The 19,869-nt window shown below is 47.8% G+C and overlaps 1 protein-coding gene across 1 annotated transcript; it reads right to left on the reverse strand.

Moving 5' to 3' along the window:
• Positions 1 to 257: 257 nt before the first annotated feature.
• LOC102088003 (cytochrome P450 3A5) lies at positions 258 to 13,850 on the reverse strand. Its single transcript, XM_005504508.4, has 13 exons — positions 13,680 to 13,850; positions 12,603 to 12,696; positions 11,426 to 11,478; positions 9,943 to 10,042; positions 9,389 to 9,502; positions 8,730 to 8,818; positions 7,950 to 8,098; positions 7,322 to 7,449; positions 6,890 to 6,974; positions 5,735 to 5,895; positions 5,300 to 5,526; positions 3,648 to 3,810; positions 258 to 1,426 (listed from the first exon to the last, which is right to left on the reverse strand). Exons 1-13 carry the CDS (start codon positions 13,748 to 13,750, stop codon positions 1,331 to 1,333), a joined length of 1,530 nt encoding a protein of 509 aa, XP_005504565.2. The 5' UTR covers positions 13,751 to 13,850; the 3' UTR covers positions 258 to 1,330.
• Positions 13,851 to 19,869: the final 6,019 nt, after the last annotated feature.

The raw sequence follows: 19,869 nt of genomic DNA on the forward strand, positions 1-19,869 counted from the left end.
AGTCAGACTGCACCCTCAGTCATTTGAGGTGCTACGAGGTGACAGAGGAAGAATGAACTGCAAAAGACGACTTCTATCTCCACTCCGTGGCACGGATTTTTGAGGCAGAGAGATTTCTTTTGATAATCCCACCAAAGAAGTGAGGAAGCCCGGCTGGGAAAGGTAATGAGACCACATTGCTGTTTGGCCAATGGCTTACGAGACCTACAGTTGGATTCACTTGTGTATAGAGGAAAGAACAGATTCAGAGACTGGCATCAGTTGGTTACAGAGGAGGTAAGTGAGATCTTTATTGCAGTTAACCCCCAGTAGCAGCTTCTGGAGGAATGAGATGAAATGTGAGCATACAGGACTTCTAGAATCTACAAAAATGACAAAGTGTAGCATGACTTTCAGCTCTCAATAGTCAAAGGCAACACCTTTCTTCCAGACAAGGGCTCTCCAGAACATCTGAAGGGTCTCAGTGCTGCACTCTGCATCTTTATTATTTCAGTTAGGTTGGTCTTACAATGGCCTAATGTAAATCAGAGACTAAAAGGTGTCACGATAGCAATATAAATGGTGCCTATTTTGACAATCCCTTCTATGGGGGATGGCTGCATGCCTGCAGTAAAATAAGCAAACAATCAGGAAACACACACAGGGCACTTGTCTCCAGCTCTGCAAATCTCCAGTCATTAGGGGTAACTGCTTGTCTCTGCCCTGGGCTCCTTCAGTTAATTCATCTGCAGTCTGAATCACGCAAAAAGCCATCTAAAATCATAAGAAAATCTAAATAAATCAGCATCAGAAAATTTGCTGCAGGCGTTCATTCCTGCGAGGATATGACCACTTTAACACTTGTCAGGGTCACAGCACACAGCTGAGGAAATAGTCCTGGACAACTCTGCATTCCCAGAAGAATAAAACCAGAAGACATACAGGGTCACCCAGCAGGCAGTAGGAACAGGAGCAATGGTAGCATTACTTAAGTATGTGCAATTTGCTCTCCCTATCTTGATTTAAATTGCACTGCCAGAAAAGACTGACAGTGTCTGGAATCAAATTGCTTAGAAAAGTGCCTCTTCATAGGGAGAAAAAAGCGCCCAAATAACTTGAGTGAAAACGGTCTTGCAAAATGTCTATTGTGATCAGGGACAGCGGGATCTGGGGCTCAAGTTCATTAGGATAATGCCCATGTAATTATGCTGGGCCAAACGGCTAATGCCCTGTTGTGAAATGGGGGATTGCACCCCTAATATTTCTAGACCGTACATATCAGCTGGGGTCTCCTCTCCAGAGTTAGAGGAAGCATCATCAAACAAGAGTCTCTGATCCGTTCCTGCTTCCTTCACTTCTCCAGATTAGCTTGGGCTCTGGGGACCACCTTCAGGACAATGGGCTTCTTCGGTCTTATCACACCTTTTGTGTCCAGAACCAGTGGGATCTTGAGCAGGAGGAAAAACAAAACAAAAACAAAATAGCCATGTAAGCTGGGAAAAAGGAGAGTCATGACACTGACAGGATCCCTACAGCCCACATACACCTCAGCTGCCCCTTCTTTTCAATGCTTTTCCTAACTTAGAGATGTACAGGGTGTTTCAAAGAGATGGACCCAATTTCACAGCAGTATTTATACAAAATTGGGTCCATCTGTTTGAAATATCCTGTACTTATAGCATGACTATCACTACTATTCATGCAAAACAGCTACAAGTTGAGCTTTAATAGCCCTCAGGCCTTGCATAAACTGGTTAGGGAATTCTGGTTTTCACATAGCACGGGAGGATGAGCTCGGTGCAGTGATCAACAGGCTGCACATGGAGGAAAAAACAGCCAAAATCCATCCAGGGAGCCCCAGCTAAGGAGGAGCATGCAGTGTCATTTTGTTTAATGCTGAAGGGTATCTGTGCTATGGGAGCCAGATCGTAATGGGGGCTGGTGGAGCTCTAAGCTCTCCGGGAAAAACAAAACTAAGATCGCTGCACAGACTGAGTACCAAAGAAAAAACATCCTCACACAGAAAAGTGATGGGTTCCCTGGGGGTGGGCTGGAAACCTCAATAAAAAGAACAAACTGGTGTTGGATGGAGTCATCTTGCAGGGAAGGGAAGAGTGTTTTACCAAGTCTACTCTGGCTTTCGTTGTACCCATCAGGACAAGGGTAATACACCCCCAGCCTGACAAGCTGCAGTAAAATCCCCATATCCCAGTAAGCTTTGTTTCAGGAAATTTAAGCAATGTGGCTCGGAGCCCAATGTGCCATCAGTGGAGAAGTGGGAGGAGACTGCAGCTTGCATATACATATTCCAAAGGGATGTTCCAGCATGAATTTTTCCCTCCTGCTCTGATCTGATATACATGACATCTATAGAAAAAAGGGCTGAAAGAGCCCCATAAACCTATGGGCACCAATAATACAATACATATTTAACTTGTCTCCTTTTAATTAAAGGCAGTTATAAAAAGAATCAATTTTATGGATTGCAGAGGACTAGAAAAATGTCATTAGACTTGGGGGAGGGTGGATAGGTCACTGCATTGTTAATGGACTATTACAGTCTTTCACCTCCAGGTTACTAGTTGAGTTGCAATCTGAATCTGCAGAGATTCCAGCTGAGCACCCGTGCCAAGTAATAATTTAATAAGGATTTTTCTGTTTCTTGCAACAAATGTCCTTTGATTACACTTGCTGTCCCCTCTGCTCTGATTTCCCAAGCTCGCTTTGTGAACAAAATGTATTAATGGCAATGCCTTTGGTGGCAGTTGATGCAGAAAGCAGGGTCAGGGTTGGAAGCTAACACCAAACATAGTGCTACCTGTTCTGAGTCACAGGGAGTTGCCATGTTTTCAGGAGGGCTTGCTTCATATATAATTTCCAACAGCCATCGCGTTTATTTCATGTCAAACAGCCCCGTCTTGCAGGGCCTGACCCATCAGCACTGCGTGTGGGGTTCATGGGGATCCCGGGCAAAACCAAAACCTGGTGGGATCCCACATAGCCTCAAAGTGGGAGCGGGTTGCCAATTCAAATTCAGCTCAGATTGCACTTGCTTGGACATTGCTACCACTTAGAGACCTCCTGGTGGCCCATAAAAGATGGATTTCATTGTCTTGGGGTCTCTCACAGCAAATAACCGTGTTTGTGTTTCAAGCACAGCCTCGGAGGGGGCTCGGGGGATATTCCCTGTCTGCCCTCTGGAGCAGGGTCTTCCTACGCCAGGCCAAGGCAAACCAGCAAGGAACTGTGGGGAGGGGAGCACCCCACATCTTGGATGCACCCAAATAGAGACAGAGGACTTCAGGGTTTTCAGCCTGACATACTCCACCAACTTCAAATTTGCTTCTGTAAAGGCTTAAGAAAATGTATCACTAACTTGTAGTGAACCATTTAAATTAACTGAGAAGATTTAAATACAGTTATTCCCATATGCCTCTCTAATTCACAGTGCGATCTTCCTCCCTGATCTCTGTGTGAAGCAGTAAAACCCAAGTCTGCAGGCAAGGTTCAGTGGTCCTGGTCTCGGAAATCCTCGGGGAAGAAAGGGATTAAATGTGCGTGAGAGACAGTTCCCTGTTTATCCTGAGATGTCGGCAAAAGAGAGCGCACAGGGCCATCTCAGTGGGACTAAAGGACAGGTAATAAAAGACATCAGCCCATATCCTCACCGGAGTCTCTTTGCAAGTTCTGAATGAGAAGTTTTGCAGCAGGATGACCACAGCCACTTTCACGGTGAGGAGAGCAAACCTCATTCCTATGCAATTCCGGGGGCCAGCTCCAAATGGCAAGAAGATGTAGGGGTCCATAGACTCTCTGTTCTCTTTACTGAACCTGATTACAACAACAACAGCAAGAAGTTAGAAAGAGCTCCTGTTCCTGAATGTGTCAGCTTTCAGATCTGAAGTGATGAGGGGTCTGGGAAGGCAAAAGCTTTTTGTCTTTCTGTACGCATTACAAGAACTCAGCTAAGACCCTTATTTCTGTCTCAATAACTACTTTATGCCCGTGCTTTCATCCTGCTGCTTGGAGTTGGCTGTGCATCTCCAGGTGCATCAGGTGAACAGGGAATACCTGAAATATGCTAATAGATTTCATAACTACTCTTTTCTCAGAACTCCCTCTCAGCTCAAAAACTGAACCCAGATTTCAAACCCTAAACCATACAGGTCTGCAGTTTCATGTCTTCCCTTTAGATCAAAGGACTGAGCGAACACAAAGATGTTCTCCCCCTGTGTGACTAAAGGCAGGGTTGCTTTAGAGACACACCAGCCATTCCCAGCCTCATCATGAAAAAACAGGGAAGAAAAATCAGCTTCACAGAGAAATTTGCCACTGAGCATTTTCAGTAATACTTCTTAGTGATCAGTTAGTTTTCATGTCAGAAAGCTTTTCATTCGCAGTGCATGAGGTCCAGGTACAAACCCAGCCATGCTAAGTCAGCAGAGAAGTATCTCACCACTAAGCCCAGCACATCCCTCTGATGAACTCCCAAGCAAGGCAAGTGATCCCTAAAGAGCTCCTGGCCAGCTCCCCACACCTGATTTGTCAACTAGAGTAAGGTTGAGGCTACTGGAATAACTGGTGTAACATGCTGGTTGCCAGAGCACTCCCATTTGGGTGGTTCCTTCTGCATTCAACACCCTTCTGCATTCAACACAAGATGACCATAGGGGTCCATAGGTGATTTCAGCAGCACACATCTCCCTCCCTGACTTCTGCTGGATACTGCTGCCACATTTTGTCCCAAAAGCCACCACATTGTCGTACTGGGGTTAGTTTCCAGCAGCATTTCATCTTCTGCTGCAAGGGCACAGATCTGGTCCTGCTCTCTCTGGACCAGCCCTCGACATCTTCATGGCCACCTGAAGACTAGTAGGCCCAGGGTCTCCCAGGTCTGCCTTGGGTTATTGCCTCATTTCTCAGGGTCAGACAGAGACTTCTAAGCAAGGATTGCTTCATAACTTGAGTTAAAAATTAACTTTTATTTCCTACCTGTCTTTGCCCTTCCACTGCTGATTTGCACGGCATCGTGCCAATCACCCAATGGCTCTGGTTTTAATATCTGGCCATAAACCCCTCAGTGTTACAGCTGCTGGGAGCTGCTCTCACTGTCGCTTCCTTCAATGCAGTTAATTAAATTCCATGCACAGTTTATGGATGTAGATCATAAAACTCTCCTCATGGTAATGCTGGGACTAGATGTCAGACAATGATAAACGCCTAATTTAAATGTTATAATCATGCATTCCCACTTTTGCTGTCATTTCTGCTCCCAGGGCTGAAGTTGAACGTGCATCTGTTCCCCCCACCTGGCCCTCACCTCTCAGGCCTGAACTCCTCCGGCTCCGTCCAGTATGCCGGGTCATGATGCATCACGTAGGCTGGGATTATGATTGCCATGCCCTTTGGAATCGTCACACCATTGATCTCCACCGTCTGCTTGCAGACCCTCTCAATCCGCCCCCCAATGGGGAAGAGACGGAGGACTTCATTCACCACCATGTCAAGATATTCCATCTGCATGACGGCATCATACGTGGGAGTAGCCTGGGGAGAGGAATCAGGATGGTTACGAACATGGGACTTGAACCCCAAAACCCTCCCAGTGCTTCTCCTTTGGGCATCAGAGACCAGGGCAGGGGAAATCTCAGTTCCAGCACCTCCTCCACTCTGTCTTGCTTCCAACCTGGCTTTTGGTTCAGGGCCTACAAGGCACAGGTGTGGACAACCCCAGCATCTTCCCACCCTCCTTTACCTTGTTGGGCAGACTGGCATCAATCTCATCCTGGAGTCGTTGCTGCACATCGGGGTGTGTGGCCAGCTTATATGCTATGTAGCTGAGGGTGGAGCTGGTGGTCTCATAACCAGCCAAGACAAAAATAAGAGCCTGGGCCAGAATCTCCTCATCACTTAATGCTGAAAAGAGACATAAAAGCACATGCGAGAAGTTGAAAGCTACAGTGGTTCACCCTTGGGAATTCAGGATCCCCCTGGTCAATCTAGGTAACGCTATCCATAACCACTTAACGGCTGGTAAAGGACACATCCAGCTAATCCTGGCTGGCAACCTCTGGTACCAAAAAGGGGTGGGTCAGGAGCTGTTGTACAGCCAGAAAACTGCTGCCAAGATCAGCAGTGTTATGGTGCTGTCATTAAGAGCAGAATCAAGATATGTGCAGCCTGAGCCTGATTCAAAAAGTCTCTGTTGTCTTCTGGGACCACACCCCTGGGCCAAAAAAAAGAGAAAAGAGGGCCACAAGCCAGGAAAAGTTAGAAATGAAGGATGTCCAGCAGCTCTTCTAAGCTATGAGGTGAGCCTTGTGCTGCTGAGGGGTTAGTAGCCCTGGGCATAATGTGGCAGTGGTAGTAAGGACAATACAGGATTTAACAGTGGTACTGCAGTAATGTCCAGGTATTGCCAGGATGCAGGGTACCCTACAAACACCCTGTCGTGTCACCTCAAAAGTCTACAAGCATCCTGTCTTGATTGAGGCTGATGGACTGGGACTACACCTTGGCTGAGCCATTATTTTCTAAATCTAAGAGTTTACCTAGGATGAGGAACAGAGATGAGCTCACAGATAAGAAGGGTACATACAGCATATATGCTTTGTGTGCCTTATGAAATACAGCCAACATCACTGGCCTTCAGAGAAGATAAACTAAGAAATGGGAGTAAGGAGATATTCAGCCTGTTTGCTCTTTGTTGCACAAACAGGCCTCAGGATTTATCACAGGAAATGGGATATAATAAAACATGGTTGATATGTGATAAGCATCATAACGGCACCACTGCCGAGACCTTGAATCTCTCGTAGGATTAATGACCAAAATCCTCTCCTACTTCCTTCCTTTAACCTCATGAGGAACCACCATGACCTCTGCTGAGAAAACAGATCTCAAGACGTACCTTTGTACAAGCTGGTCTCAGCAGACTTGGAGCTGTCCTGTGAGCTCTGTGAGTCAACCATGAGTTGCAAGAAATCAACCCGGTTCTGATAAGGAATAGAGGTAGTCAGAGAAGATGCAGGTGGGGAGGAGGCAAACCTCGTCCAGGACAAGGTTCCTGTTGAGCCACCTGCACCATTCACAGCCCCAGTAGCAGGCTCACAGCTTCAGCAAACGTTGAGGTTCAAAAACTGGAGACCCCCTATGAACACAGATACTTTCTCCACATGAAAGCCCAAGCAGGACATGCTTCTGGCCCTCCCCAGGTCTGATGAGCTGGGAGCTGTTACTGAGAGTAGGTGACACAGCACAGCTTCTGAAGAAGCCACCAGGTCTCTCCTACGCTCAGAAGAACAGCACAGGGATGAGAAGAGGCCTCCTGGGCTGGACTTACCATGTCACTGCCCTTTCCTCGTTCCTTCTTCATTTTTATGAAGACATTCTTGAAGAAGTCCAAGGCCTCTGAGGGAAACAGAGTCATATTCATCTTTTCCAGCACTGGGGTGACAAAGGGGAACAACACTAAAAGGAGGGAAAAGAACAACATATTTTAGCTCAAAGAGCCCCAAGAAACTAAAAAGTGGCTCAAAGCATAGAAAGGAGAGGGATAAATCTGGAGTCTGAAGCAAAAAAATTGCTTTTTGTTGCCTTCAGCTCTCTTTCTACCTATCCATGGATAGCACACAATAGCCCTTGAGAATATTTTCTATATATTGCTGTATGGCCACAATGCCACACTAAGTGCAGCTCCCTGTGACAGAGCAGCTCTCCATCATGTCTCTGCCAACAGGGTCTCTGCTTGTAGGAGGGTACTGCAAAGACCCACATGGGCCATACACGTCTTGACTGTGGTTTCCCTGGGGAAATATTTCTATAGATCTGCTAGGGTGAATCTAATCCTGCAAAGTGCTGAGTATCTCCTGTCTGGCAAAGAGGACTTAAAGCTACTAAGGGACCTATCAGGAAATGCAGGTGGTCACCAGCTCTGTCATAGATTCAGAGCTGGATGAGATGTGTCATACCTATGAAAAAGAACAGGGGGTTTAGAAAATTGAATGTGAGACATTTCTTCATGTTGATGACAAAGGGGTCACTGGGGTTGTCCATGGAGTCAATATTCACACTGAAAGAAGTGCCAGTTACCACATCCATGCTGTAGGCTCCAAAAATGCTAGGTAGAGAAGAAGAGAGAGTGAATGGGATGAACATAACCAGACTAGTGAATAAGAGAACATCTAGGAACAACCCTTGATAGGGAATCCCTTGGATGAGAATTTCTTTTAATCAAGGTCTCAGTGCAGAGTCCTAACATAGTAGGTGATGTCCTGATTTGGCAGTAATTGGCATTATATTTTCCCAAGTTTTGCCAGCTGCATTCATCCCCCCCCCTCCCCTTTTTTTCAGTGTCAAAAACTGAGGTTGTAGTTGGAAAGGACTAAACTGCAGTTTGGGGTGACAAAGACTGTATTCTGATTTCCATCTGTAAAAGAGACTGTAAAAATGACATCAAAAAACACCACATCTGTGAGTTGTGGGGCTTCTGGCATGGGTCCTACACCTTCCTCAAAATGCAACCCCAGTAAAATGAAATGAGGATCGGAGCACAGCTACCCAGTCTGAGCAGAACAGAGCACAGCACAGCAAGCCCACTGCAAGGAACATCCCATGCCCATGACCACTATGGACTTTGCCTCCATAGCTGACAAGGGATCTACACTGCAGCATGGAGAAGGCTCTCCAAAACAGCCCCTTCCCCACACTGTTTGCAAACTCTTTCCTGTCAGCCCCACACAGTTACTCACTCCTTTATGGCCAGGAACTCATCAGCAGCCACTTTCTTCTCAATGTTTTTCACTAATTTTTCACCATAGTGATTAATGATAGAGAACATCTGAAATGCAAGCCAAAGCAGAAGGCACTGTTGACTCTTTGACCTCCACCAAACAAGGCTGGGCAATTCTCTACCACCATCTGTAACTTGCCAAGTCTTTGGCTTCTGAAGGAAGGGCAGGTGAGGGGAAAGTACCATTTCCAGGCCTCAGCTTTATTTCATCTTAATGACTGCTCCACAGAGCTCATCAGACTACGATCAAGCAAGGTTCTCCGTGCAAAATCCACGTGCAGCTCCCATTCCAGCTAAGCATCCACTCCAGCTGGGAGGGAACGTGGCTCCTGAGCACATGGAAAATGGGCACCCATGTGCTTCACAAGAAGAAAATACAGGTCATAGGGCAAACAGCCTCCGTTTTCAATGCCCTGCGTGCCATTTCACCCCCCACACCCTTCTCTTGACTTCCTCTGATGGTAGACAGCCACCGTATTGCTGAATTGCACCCAACAATGCAGGTGTTAATGGATCTGGTCCTGGCAAACTTCCCCATTTGGGGGGAAGGTTTGTATTCAGAATGGGCCCAGTCCTCCTCCAGCTATTGATGCAAAGTACCAGTGGACCCTGTTTTACCTCCTTCAGCTTCCCACTGGTGAAGGTTGGAGACAGCACAGTACGAATCCTTTTCCAGTTCTCATCTTGAGCCAAAAGGAGAGCTGAGTCCATGATCCCATTCAGACCAAAGAACTGCACAGGGAGAATGTTACAGCAAAAGGCACACAGTTATACAGGGAGATGGGTGGAGGTTTCCAGCCTCCTTCTGCATGACTGCAATGCAAAAAACCCCCAATCAACACCACCACCACCACCACCACCACCACCACGGAGTATTGACTTGACCCCTGAAGTCATATCAGCTCTACCTTAAACAGCAAATGACAGAAATGGAAACAGAAGCATAAGAGTCATAAATTAAATCAGCCCTAGGGTACATGCAGGCTGAAGTCCCAATGTCCCAGCCTGCGTGGCCTCTACTCCCCCCTAGTTTCATTGTTGGTACCATCAATAAACTGGGGCACAACAGAGAAAAACTGCTTGCTGAAGGGCTCAGAGAAGGAGAACAAAATCCAAGAAGATTGTTCCATGCCCTTTGTACTGCAGAGGAAAGCTCAGGGCTAGATACCTACCCGGCGATTGGTAAAAATGGTATAGCACTCTTTCACCAGGATGTGTTTGATGATGATGGGGTCCAAAACGGCCATCACAGGCTGCCTGCCATCAAAAATCCTAAACCAAGAGAAATCCACATTCAGTCCATCGCTCACGGTCAGCTGGAGCAGGAGCAGCTTGGTCTGTGGTCAGAGCGACGCACATCGACTGCTGGAGCCCAGAGTGTTTGGGCCAGCTGAGTCCCTTCTGACAAAACAGCCAAAGGGATGAGGCTGAAACTGTTTTATTATGCAGTAAAACAGGAGAAAGGGAAAGAAAGTGCCAAACATAGACAGCATGAGCATCTCTAGCAATAGTCTGTGGTATTAGAGAGTTGCCAAAGCAGTGTGGGTGTAGATAAAAGGTGGTTTTTGCCACCACAGTGATGCCCCGCACTTGGGCTGTCTGAGCTCTGTTTCCACAACTGGTTGCTGGAGTCAATAAATCCAGGCTGAATAGCCTGCCTGTAGGGTAAAGAGATTTTTCTGCATGGTCTATGAGGGAATGAGAGGGGAAAAACTCCTCTGTCTCCTCCATTTTCCAATCAACAGAGACAGAAAAACTTAAAAGGCATGGTATGGGCTAAAGGGTAGGGAGCCTTGGGCCACAGCCAAGGGAAGCTGCCATCTTCAAGAGACTTGAGAACATTTAATCTTAAAAAAAAATTGCGCTGGGGTTTCATGAAGCCTCCTAGGATTTTTTTTTCCTTTTTTTTTTTTTTTTCTTTCTTTTTGGTGTGCAACAATTTTGCTTCGTTTTGAGAGATTCCCAAGAGGAGGATGATAAGAGGCCCCTGCACAAAACCCGCGCTGTGCAGGGAGCGGGGAGGCAGATTGAAGGGTACCTCATGCCCCAGCTCTGGGAGATGCAGGGAGCGAGATGAAAAACACGGTGGCGGCTTGCAGCTTGCTTTCTGCTCGGGACAGGCAGAACAGCAGCTTCAAAGGCACGAGGCTCAGTTTGACACCAAGCAGTGGAGTTTTCTGGGCAGGCTTTGTGGTTGGGTGCCTTTTCTCACTAAAGCATCTGGAGCGAAGAGATAAAGGAATGACTGGGCTGATTTGGGGGGTGTTGGAGGACAAGGGGAGCTCCCTGGGCTCTCTGTGGTGGAAAATTTCCCAGCCCTGAGGTCACTAACGCTGCTGTTTAGCTTTTTAGTACTTACAAAGGGGAAGAGAAAAAAAGGTTCTTTTCAAAGCTTATATGCAAAAAAAATGACACCCTCTTCCTCCCTGCAACTGGCCACCATCATCCCAGACCTGCACTGCATTGGAATCCCAGCAAGAGAGAAGCCTTGGAGAGATGGCTGGGGACTTTCCCAGTGGTGACCCCAGATTTTTGCAAGCTGTCACCATTGGAATGACAGTGCTGAGACATGGTGGCGACATAGCTTTTCCCACTCTATTTTGGGGCCGCGGAGTACCCAAAACAGGCAGTTTTGTTCTGCGGAAAGAAACTCACCCCCAGACTTTACCGTATTTTTCAAAGCACATCTGATCAAATTGCATGATTCCCTGCAAAAGAAGAAAGGAGAAATGAACATTTTGCCAGCGAAGAGTGATCAAAGCAGGTCACAGCTGGCAGCACAGTGTGTCCCACGGCCCCATTGTAAGTGGCAGAGGTTGGGGGCTCATGGTAGCTCTTCAGTCATCTAGACACTTAGGGGACATTCGCACTGGAGGGAGGAAAGAAAGCAGAGAGAGAAAAAAAGTAAAGCAACACTTTCAACTTCCACTGGCCAACCTGTACTAAAAATGTAATGAAAACAAGGTATGACAGTGTACACAGTTTAAGCGTGAGCAGAGTTAGTGGCAGAACTAGATCCCAGGGTGTCCTTCCATCTTCAGCTCAACAAGTTAGAGCTGCTGCTGCCTTGTCCTCATGAGATCTTCCACTGCAGTTATTGAACCAAAGTGATGACGGCTTTTTTGTTTTGCTTTCTTTCCATTATGGTTTGAACTGATGTTATGTGTAAGGATGAAACTTATGGGACACATAACACTCACCATGCATCAACTACACCATCAGTAAGAGGCCACATGCATGCTGTAAGCCTGGCAAAAACAAGCTAAAACACCTCTTTCATTGAAGCTAATACATTTTGTTCTGCATTTCTGGTTAACTGGAACCACCTACTGCCTAACTATTTGGTAAGGTTTGGTAACTTGATAATATTTGGGTTTTATTTAGAAATCTGTTCACCTGGCTTAGTCTCAGGCTGGTCCAACAGCAAGTGGCTGCATGGGGCATTGCTGGGGCTAATTCAGACTCTTCATGGGGATGACACAAAAGTCATGCAGTTCTCAGAAATTAGCAGTCTTGGGTACATCTCCAATATTTTATTATTTGTTTCAAATAGAACTTCAGCTGCTGGGGAGCAGGTAGAAATCCAGGGAGAAACTAATAACTTAAATTATAAAGTAGTTGAAAAACACAGCACACCTTACTCAGGTCAAGCAGACCCTGAAAGTAATTTTTGTGTTCTCTGTGTTTCCAAAGAGCTCCCTATCCTGACAGCATCATTTCCATCCAACTGAATCAAGGGCAGAGAAAAGAGATGCCCAAAGGATGGGAAAACCAGCACCAGCTACAGGTAAGCATCTAAGGTAGGTACAGAGTGGCAGCTGCCAGTACTCACATGCCGATACGCCAGAAAGGTCCCCAAAAACGGCAGAGGCCGTGGCCCGGGAATGCCCAGCTTCTTGAAGGTCTGGAAGGTCCATACCCCATAGCTGCCAAGCAAAGACCATGTGAGGTGCATTTGTACAATGAAATGAAAAGGTTCTTCAGCCTGAGAACAGTGAACAGCTTAAATAGATGGTTCCTGCCATGCAGAGAAAGACGGAATTACGGACCACCAGCAGCAGAGCTGCTGAGGATAGTCTCTTCCTGCAATAAATGTGGGATCACTTGGGGTACAAGATAATTTGGGGTACATTTTGATACAAGAGAAGGGCTGAAATGAGCTGTAGTGCACCCCAGGCAAACACAGTGCACATGGACACCTCAGGTCATCATTAAGAGGCCTCATTTAGTTCTCCAGATCTGGGATCTGTGACTCAGGTGACTGAAGGGAGATTAAGTTTGCAAGGTGAGACCTGCCCTTGTGTTTGCCTTTGCAAAGACCTACTGTGATGCTCAGGTGGTAGAGCCACAGGAGCACAGCAGCTGAGCAGGGACATAAATTATAACAGCAAAATTAAGATTTTTGCCTCTACAGCTCTCTGCAGCTCCCCTGAGCAACATAACCAAAAGGGCAATTTTGCCAATATAACTGTTTAAACAGGGGCTTCCACTGCTGCAAGTACATGGGCAAACTTAGACATCAGGCACTGCCCTGCTCCCAGAGCCCAGCCCAGCCAGGGACACCCTGTCCCTCTGCAGCCAACCAGAGCTTGCTGTGGTTCAAAACACGGAAGCCGCTTCTCCTTTGGATGTGTTGAGAAAAGAAAAATAAATCAAAAAGTGCTTTTTTATTTCCCTCCCAGCCCAGACCAGCTTCCTCCTTCCCTTCCAGTGGGCACGGGGAGCCCTACAGCCCCTCTTTATCAGCCCTCGCTTCTGCCTTGAAAGTAGCACAGGAGGATGAGTTTATTAACACTAATTCATATATTTGGGCACGTGATGCTGAGGGTGATGGCCCCAGCCCCTCCCCAGCCACAGGAACAGGATTTTCCTCCTCCCTGGTCACCCCTGAGGACCAGCCTTTACTTACAGCATCAGGAGACTGAAGGAAACAATGAGGAGCAGCCAAGTGACGAAAGAAAAGCTTGGCAGGAGATCCATTGTGTCTCCCAGCCTGCTCTGAGAGCACCAGTCTCCTGCAAAGCCACAGCGTTGGCTTATTTTTATTTTCCCCGCCCTGGGCCGCCACAGCTGCACTCACATGATGCAGAAGGAGGAGTTGTCTTGTTTGTTTGGTTGCTCAAACTTTAACCCTTGGGCAGGTTTCTCCCTGAATTCAGATGTCGATAAAATGCCCAGTGCCACACACACCTCTTGAAACTGCTGAAAGGACAAGTTTTGCAAGCGGAAAAGATATTGATAGCAAAGGGCGTGAACATCCCTAATCCCTTTCTCCTGCCTCTCACCCGAAAGCCGTGAGGTTCACATGGGGCTGAGGCCCCGGCTGTTCCTACAGCCACAGTGGTGCTGAACCAGACTTGCTCCCCGTGCCCTGTCCAGTCTCACTTTTGTTGGCTTCATCACTTTTATTGAGGGGTATAATCAGGAGGGACCAGGAACTGCTACTGTCCTCCCAGCCCAGCTCCTAGGGGGGTTTCTGGCTGCGATACCATATACACCATATACCTTCACTTGTGTCTCCCCCTCTCATCCCCATTTATCTTATCCTCCTGTACCTCGTATTTTGGGTCCAGGAGGGAAGGGGCTGGAGGGGACAGACCTGCTGGGAGACACTTGTCCAGGACTGAAAGGCATCCATCATCCTCAGGCAGAACACTCTGGACGTCAGACTTGGTGTGGAATAAAACTTGAACTAATGGGACTTTTGATGTCCCACTGCACAGCCTGGTGGCTTTGCTGACTTGCCTGCCCATGCCCCAAGCTCCAGGAAGCCATCAGGTCAAGGTATCCATGCAGGAGGCAGGTGAGGACCAAGCAATCTGCTGGCACGGTGAGCACTATGCCCACAGGAGATCAGCCAGAGCCAACGCTCCCCAGCTATGATATTTTGGGATTGCTTTCCATTTCACTTCTGCTCCTGACTTCCTGTTTGCTCTCGGGAGCAGGGTTGCACAAGATGGCTTTTGTTGTTTGGCTTTAGGCAGCTCAGCATTTCCTCCAGACACACACAGAACCAGCCGCTTTCTACCAGAGAAACAGTGAAAATGCATGATGCACACAGACAGACTGTGCAGTGGAGCCTCTGGCCGGTTCAGCTGCAGGTGTGCAAACTCCCCGTGCCGGTGGGTGGCTGTGGGGATGGGTCAGGACATAATCTCCTTTCTTCCCATCACACTGGGAAGGAGCACGAGTCTCCTTTCCTGCTCAGTCCAGCCCCGTCCCCTTCCCCATGTCCCCTGAGCCCACCGGCTGACCTACGCGGCTGAGGGGAGATGAGCCCCAGCCGAGGAACCCACGTGCATCATGTTCCCCTGCATCAGGCATCACTCTTCTGCCATGGGCACATTCAGCCTTGGAGAAACCCAAGTGCTTCTGCAATTATCTGCCAGTCAGAGCAGGCAGATCCTGTGTGGCCGTGCCCAGAGGTCAGCAGCATTTTTTTGTCTCTGCCCAAATATTTATTTTGCCTCATAAACACACACAGTGGGTGCCAAGCCGCTGGCAGGTCACCTCCACACCCACGCAGAATAGCCAAGCAGCAGGGCTGCCATTTTTGGTAGGATGACATCTCAGACATCCCCGGCTTTGCACGGCTGCGATTTGCTCAATGATTCATGTAATCAGTGCCTGACAGAAATCAATTAGCTGGTTTATGGAGGTGCGTGCCTTGATTCCTGCTTCCCCACGCTGCGCTGAAGAGCTGAACCCTGGCAGCACGCTGCAGCAGGAACATTATTCCCATTTTATGGGGTCTCCCCCTTTCAAGACACCTTGAAGCAAACAGACCCTGGGAGACATAACTTATCTCTGCATCCAAAGGCTGCTTCTCCCCTTCACGGGGTCCCATACCAGAAGGACACCAAGAACTGCAATGAGAGGTGGGAGGAGAAACCAGGTGTGAGGGCAGCAACTCCCCAGCCGGGATTAACTGCATTTCTTCTCTCTCACAAACCCTTTGATTTTCCAATAACCTCTGCTAACAGCTGTTGTGATTTCTCAGCAGGAAGCAGGTTTGTGAGTCAGTATTTTCTCCTCTCACACAAACTGAGGCAAAGCCAGGCTTCAGAGGAGAACGGGGGTGTTAGCTAACCCCCGAAAAAGTAAATAAGCAGTGCATTGATTTCACATGCAAGGAAATGCTTGTTTGTTCAAAAGAGGTTTGAGTGGGAGCAATTAGCTGACCTAGAGGTGATGCTCTAAGGAGCGGACAAGATGCAGAACCTCATCAAACCCACAGTGCTCTGTCACCCAGCTGGGGGAGGGGGACAGTGACACCGTTCCCTGACCCGTTTCACAGCAGGAGTACTTCTCTTCCTGCGGTGACATGCTCTGCCAACCTTGCTGTGACCCTATGGGGACGAATGGTCACAGGGGGGACCTGTATGGCTGGTGGTGGGGATGCCACTGTGCAGGGCTCCCACATCATTCCCAACAACAGCCACATCCACAGGGCATGTGTGTGGCTGGTGAACTTCTGCAAACACCTTATCTACCCAACTTTGGTTTTTTTGTTTTGTTTTTGCACATCTCTCGTAGCTGTTGTCTTCCTGGCTCCACAGATGTGAGAAAATCATAGCTGATAAAAATTCCACCTCCCAACCAAAATTGCCACCACAGGTCAGAGATGCAGGTAGGGTGACTATGAACACTCATCATCATGTAATTTTATACAAAATCAAGGTATTAAAGCAGTACTTTTATACTTAGACAGCCCTTTGAACCTAATGTGATGGTAGAGTGTGTACTTACTGAGGCTATTTTTTTAATGTGAAAATCACTGAAATGGCACCCAGGAGGGATAAAGCAGAGGAGAAGCCTCTCCAGAACATGTTTCCTGGCAACGTTTAAAGGGTTTTAGCATTGTGGGCAAGCAAACCACACAACAGTGCTGCAGGTGAGGCCACGGCAGCACCCCAGCACTTCATCTAAGAAAAAGGAAGAAAGTTGCCTAAGTTTGGGCTGCTATTCCTGCAGAGCTCTTGTCTGCCCGAGGCTGGTGACCCAGGGAAAATGTCCTGCAATACTGCGAGGGTGAGCGACGGGTGCTCCTCAATGCGCTCGTGCTGCGGATGTGCTAAAACAAATAAAAATAGCAGCAGACTGCAAGCTGACATCAATGCTGCTTCTAATTTCAACTGTTTCACAAAATTGTCACTTTTTTCCACCCTATCCCATCTCACATAGTAACTTATTCAGTAGGAAATGTCTCTGAGAGAGCTGTTAAGCCCATCGGTAAGAGCCACACCAATGGCCTCTTCTGTGCACCGGGCTACAGGCACCACTGTATATGAGAAGATGGAGATGGTTTACAGCCCTAGTGACGTCTCCAGGGTTAATTATCTGTACCTGTGGAGGACCCAAAGTGGTCCAAAGGGAACCTCCTCCTCCGGGTCATGAGCAGACATGGCCTCAGCCCCTCAGACATCACCCTTTGTGCAGACACCAACACAGAGCTGTTGCTTTCCCCGTTAATAAGAAGACCCAAGGACCCCAAAGAGGCTTGTGGGAGCCCTGGTGATGTGCACAGTGCTATAAAAAGACTATATATTCTTATCCCTGAGAGAAGGAGCGACTCAACGTGGCCCCTGCTTCCCCCACAGCAGGGTGTCCTGCAGTGGTCCTGGACACGGCCAAAGCCATGATCCCACATCTCCCGCTGGTCACCACGTGGTCCATGGCACTGCAGTGGCTCCTGGTGTGTTTGCTCTTGCCACACCATCCCGGCAACAATCCTGGTTGAATATTAATTTGCACACAACCTAGCGCTCCTTATCACAGCAGTTGCAGAGTGCTTGGCTTTCTGCATTGGACACTGTCCCTGTGTTTGTGTTACTGTCATCTCAGTGTACATTGCCCTTCTGCTCCTCTACGCTGAGAGAGGACAGGTGGCCGAGCAAAGTATACATGTGGGGATTAAAAAGCTGATGGTCAGCATTGTTAATACAAACAGAAGGGCATTTGAGCCATGATATCTGGCCATAGTTGCTGGTATTACCACAACTGTAAAAATGGGACAACACTACTTAGAGCAACCAGGGAAACGCCGACTGAATTGATGGGGCAGAGAAGATGATACTAAACCTCATGCAGAACTTCAGAGGAGCTGCACTGACAAGCAAAACCACTTTCCGTTTGTAAAAACACCCAGAGAGACAGAGGTACAAAACCTATTAAACTACAGAGTCCTCCCCGGAGGAAAGGTGATTTTACCACTGTCTGGTTGACAGGACTGAACAAGACCAAGGGCAGAGTGGTCCTGTGTGGACACCCAGCACCAGGTAGAACAACATCCCCAGGAGACACTTGCTCTGCTGCATCTCAGGCCTTTTCTTTAGCTGCTGTATGTAGACCCAAAGGTTTCCCTTTCCCCCACACACTATGGCAGAAATCATGTTGTAACACACAACAGCCTTCTAATGTCAGCCTTGTTAAAAAATAGGCGTTTATTCACTGATTGCCCCATCTTTAACGATTCTCTTCTTATGTTCCTCTCATCCCAAAAATGGGATCAAGAGCTGTTTATTTCTGGCTCTTCTTTACAAGGCTTGCTCTCAAACGAGCCTCTTGAAAGGACTACATGGGAAAGCACCAGGTGTACGACTCCATCGAAGGGCTCCAGCGGTCGGGGAATGACCGAGGGCTGGTGCCGGTTTCTGCTGTCCTTCTCAGCGAGCCCAAAACCCCGCGGTGCTTCATGCCTGCCTATTTCTGGGACCTCTGCGGAGCAAAACCACCGCGTCGCTCCTTTCATCCAGTAACGCTGCTGAACGCTCCTGAAGCATCAAACGGCTGAAACGCATCTCCCTTTCACTCCTCTATAATTTCTGAGCAAGAACAGAAAATTATAAGCCACAGCCGGTGTTACAGCATAAAACCAATCACGGAAAACACAGAGAGGACAGTGTTGTGTGCACTGTGGGACACAAGCTCCTCCAGGGACAGTCCCTCCTTTGCCCATCTCACTTGGTGCCATAGAAGAACTGCTCTGTCTTTTCAGACCTCCCAGCTGGTAGCTTGGCCTCACTTGACGAAGCAGCCAGCGCTTTCCAGAAAGTGAAGTGGCATTGCTGCGTTTGCGATGACCTCGATTTCTGCCGAGCCACTTACAAATCAGAAATCAAGCCAGAAAACAACAACCACCACCACCAAAAAACCATGACATGGCCCTGAAGACACCAGCTTTAAACACTGGACATACAGCCCTTTCTACCACAATCCCTTTGCTTGTAAACCCATCCTATCTCATGAGGACACATGGTAAAAACAGCCCAGTGGGTGTAAATCCATTTTAAAGCCAGGTTTTCTGCTGGGCCAGAGCCGGTGCTCAGAGCAGCATCGCTTGGGAAGAGTTTGGCCCATCGCTTCTGCCTCCAGTGCCTGGGCTGTAGCTGATTTTTCTGGGCACATCCTGTGCGTGGACTAAGGGCAGAGATGAAGCTGTTTGGCCGGTGACTCATTCAGCAGCGGGTGCTGGACACCAGCCATCCCCAGGAGCGTGTCTGGGCACAGTCTCTCCCCAGAAACCCAGCAGGTACAGCTGGAGGCTTCTCACTCAACCTCACCAGGAGGATTTTCCATAGCAACAAAAGCCAAGCATTTGGCTGGTTGGATCAACCCCTGCTTGCTTCATAAAATGGGTTTTGTGAAAAACGGGCATATTTTTCTCACCTCTTTAATTTCTTCTGTGGTGCAGAGACAGCTATGGATCGATGAAAGTGTCTTTATCGATCACCTGGATGGTTTTTGCTGGATGCAGGACTGAGATGCTGAACCCTTCCTCTGCCAGTCCTTTCCATGGTAGGGGATAAAATATGTCCTCATTTCCATCAGTCTGTGTGAAGCTTAATCCCAAAGGATACAGTCTCCCAGCAGATTAAGTCCCAGTCTCATAAATAAATCTGGAAATTTGCCCTGCTTCATCCCAAATATTCCATATTTCAGCTTCTCCGTTGACTCCAACTGCCCTGTTCCTCCCCTGCTCCCCATTTCTAGGGTGTTTATACCAATCAGATGCACTTGTACATATATAAAAAATAACCCCCAATTTTTTTTTTTAAAGTTTGTATTTACAAGTTCAGCCTTGTACTGTTGGAATTAGG

The sequence above is a fragment of the Columba livia genome, chromosome 15, assembly GCF_036013475.1.
Source record: "Columba livia isolate bColLiv1 breed racing homer chromosome 15, bColLiv1.pat.W.v2, whole genome shotgun sequence".
Lineage (NCBI taxonomy): Eukaryota > Metazoa > Chordata > Aves > Columbiformes > Columbidae > Columba > Columba livia.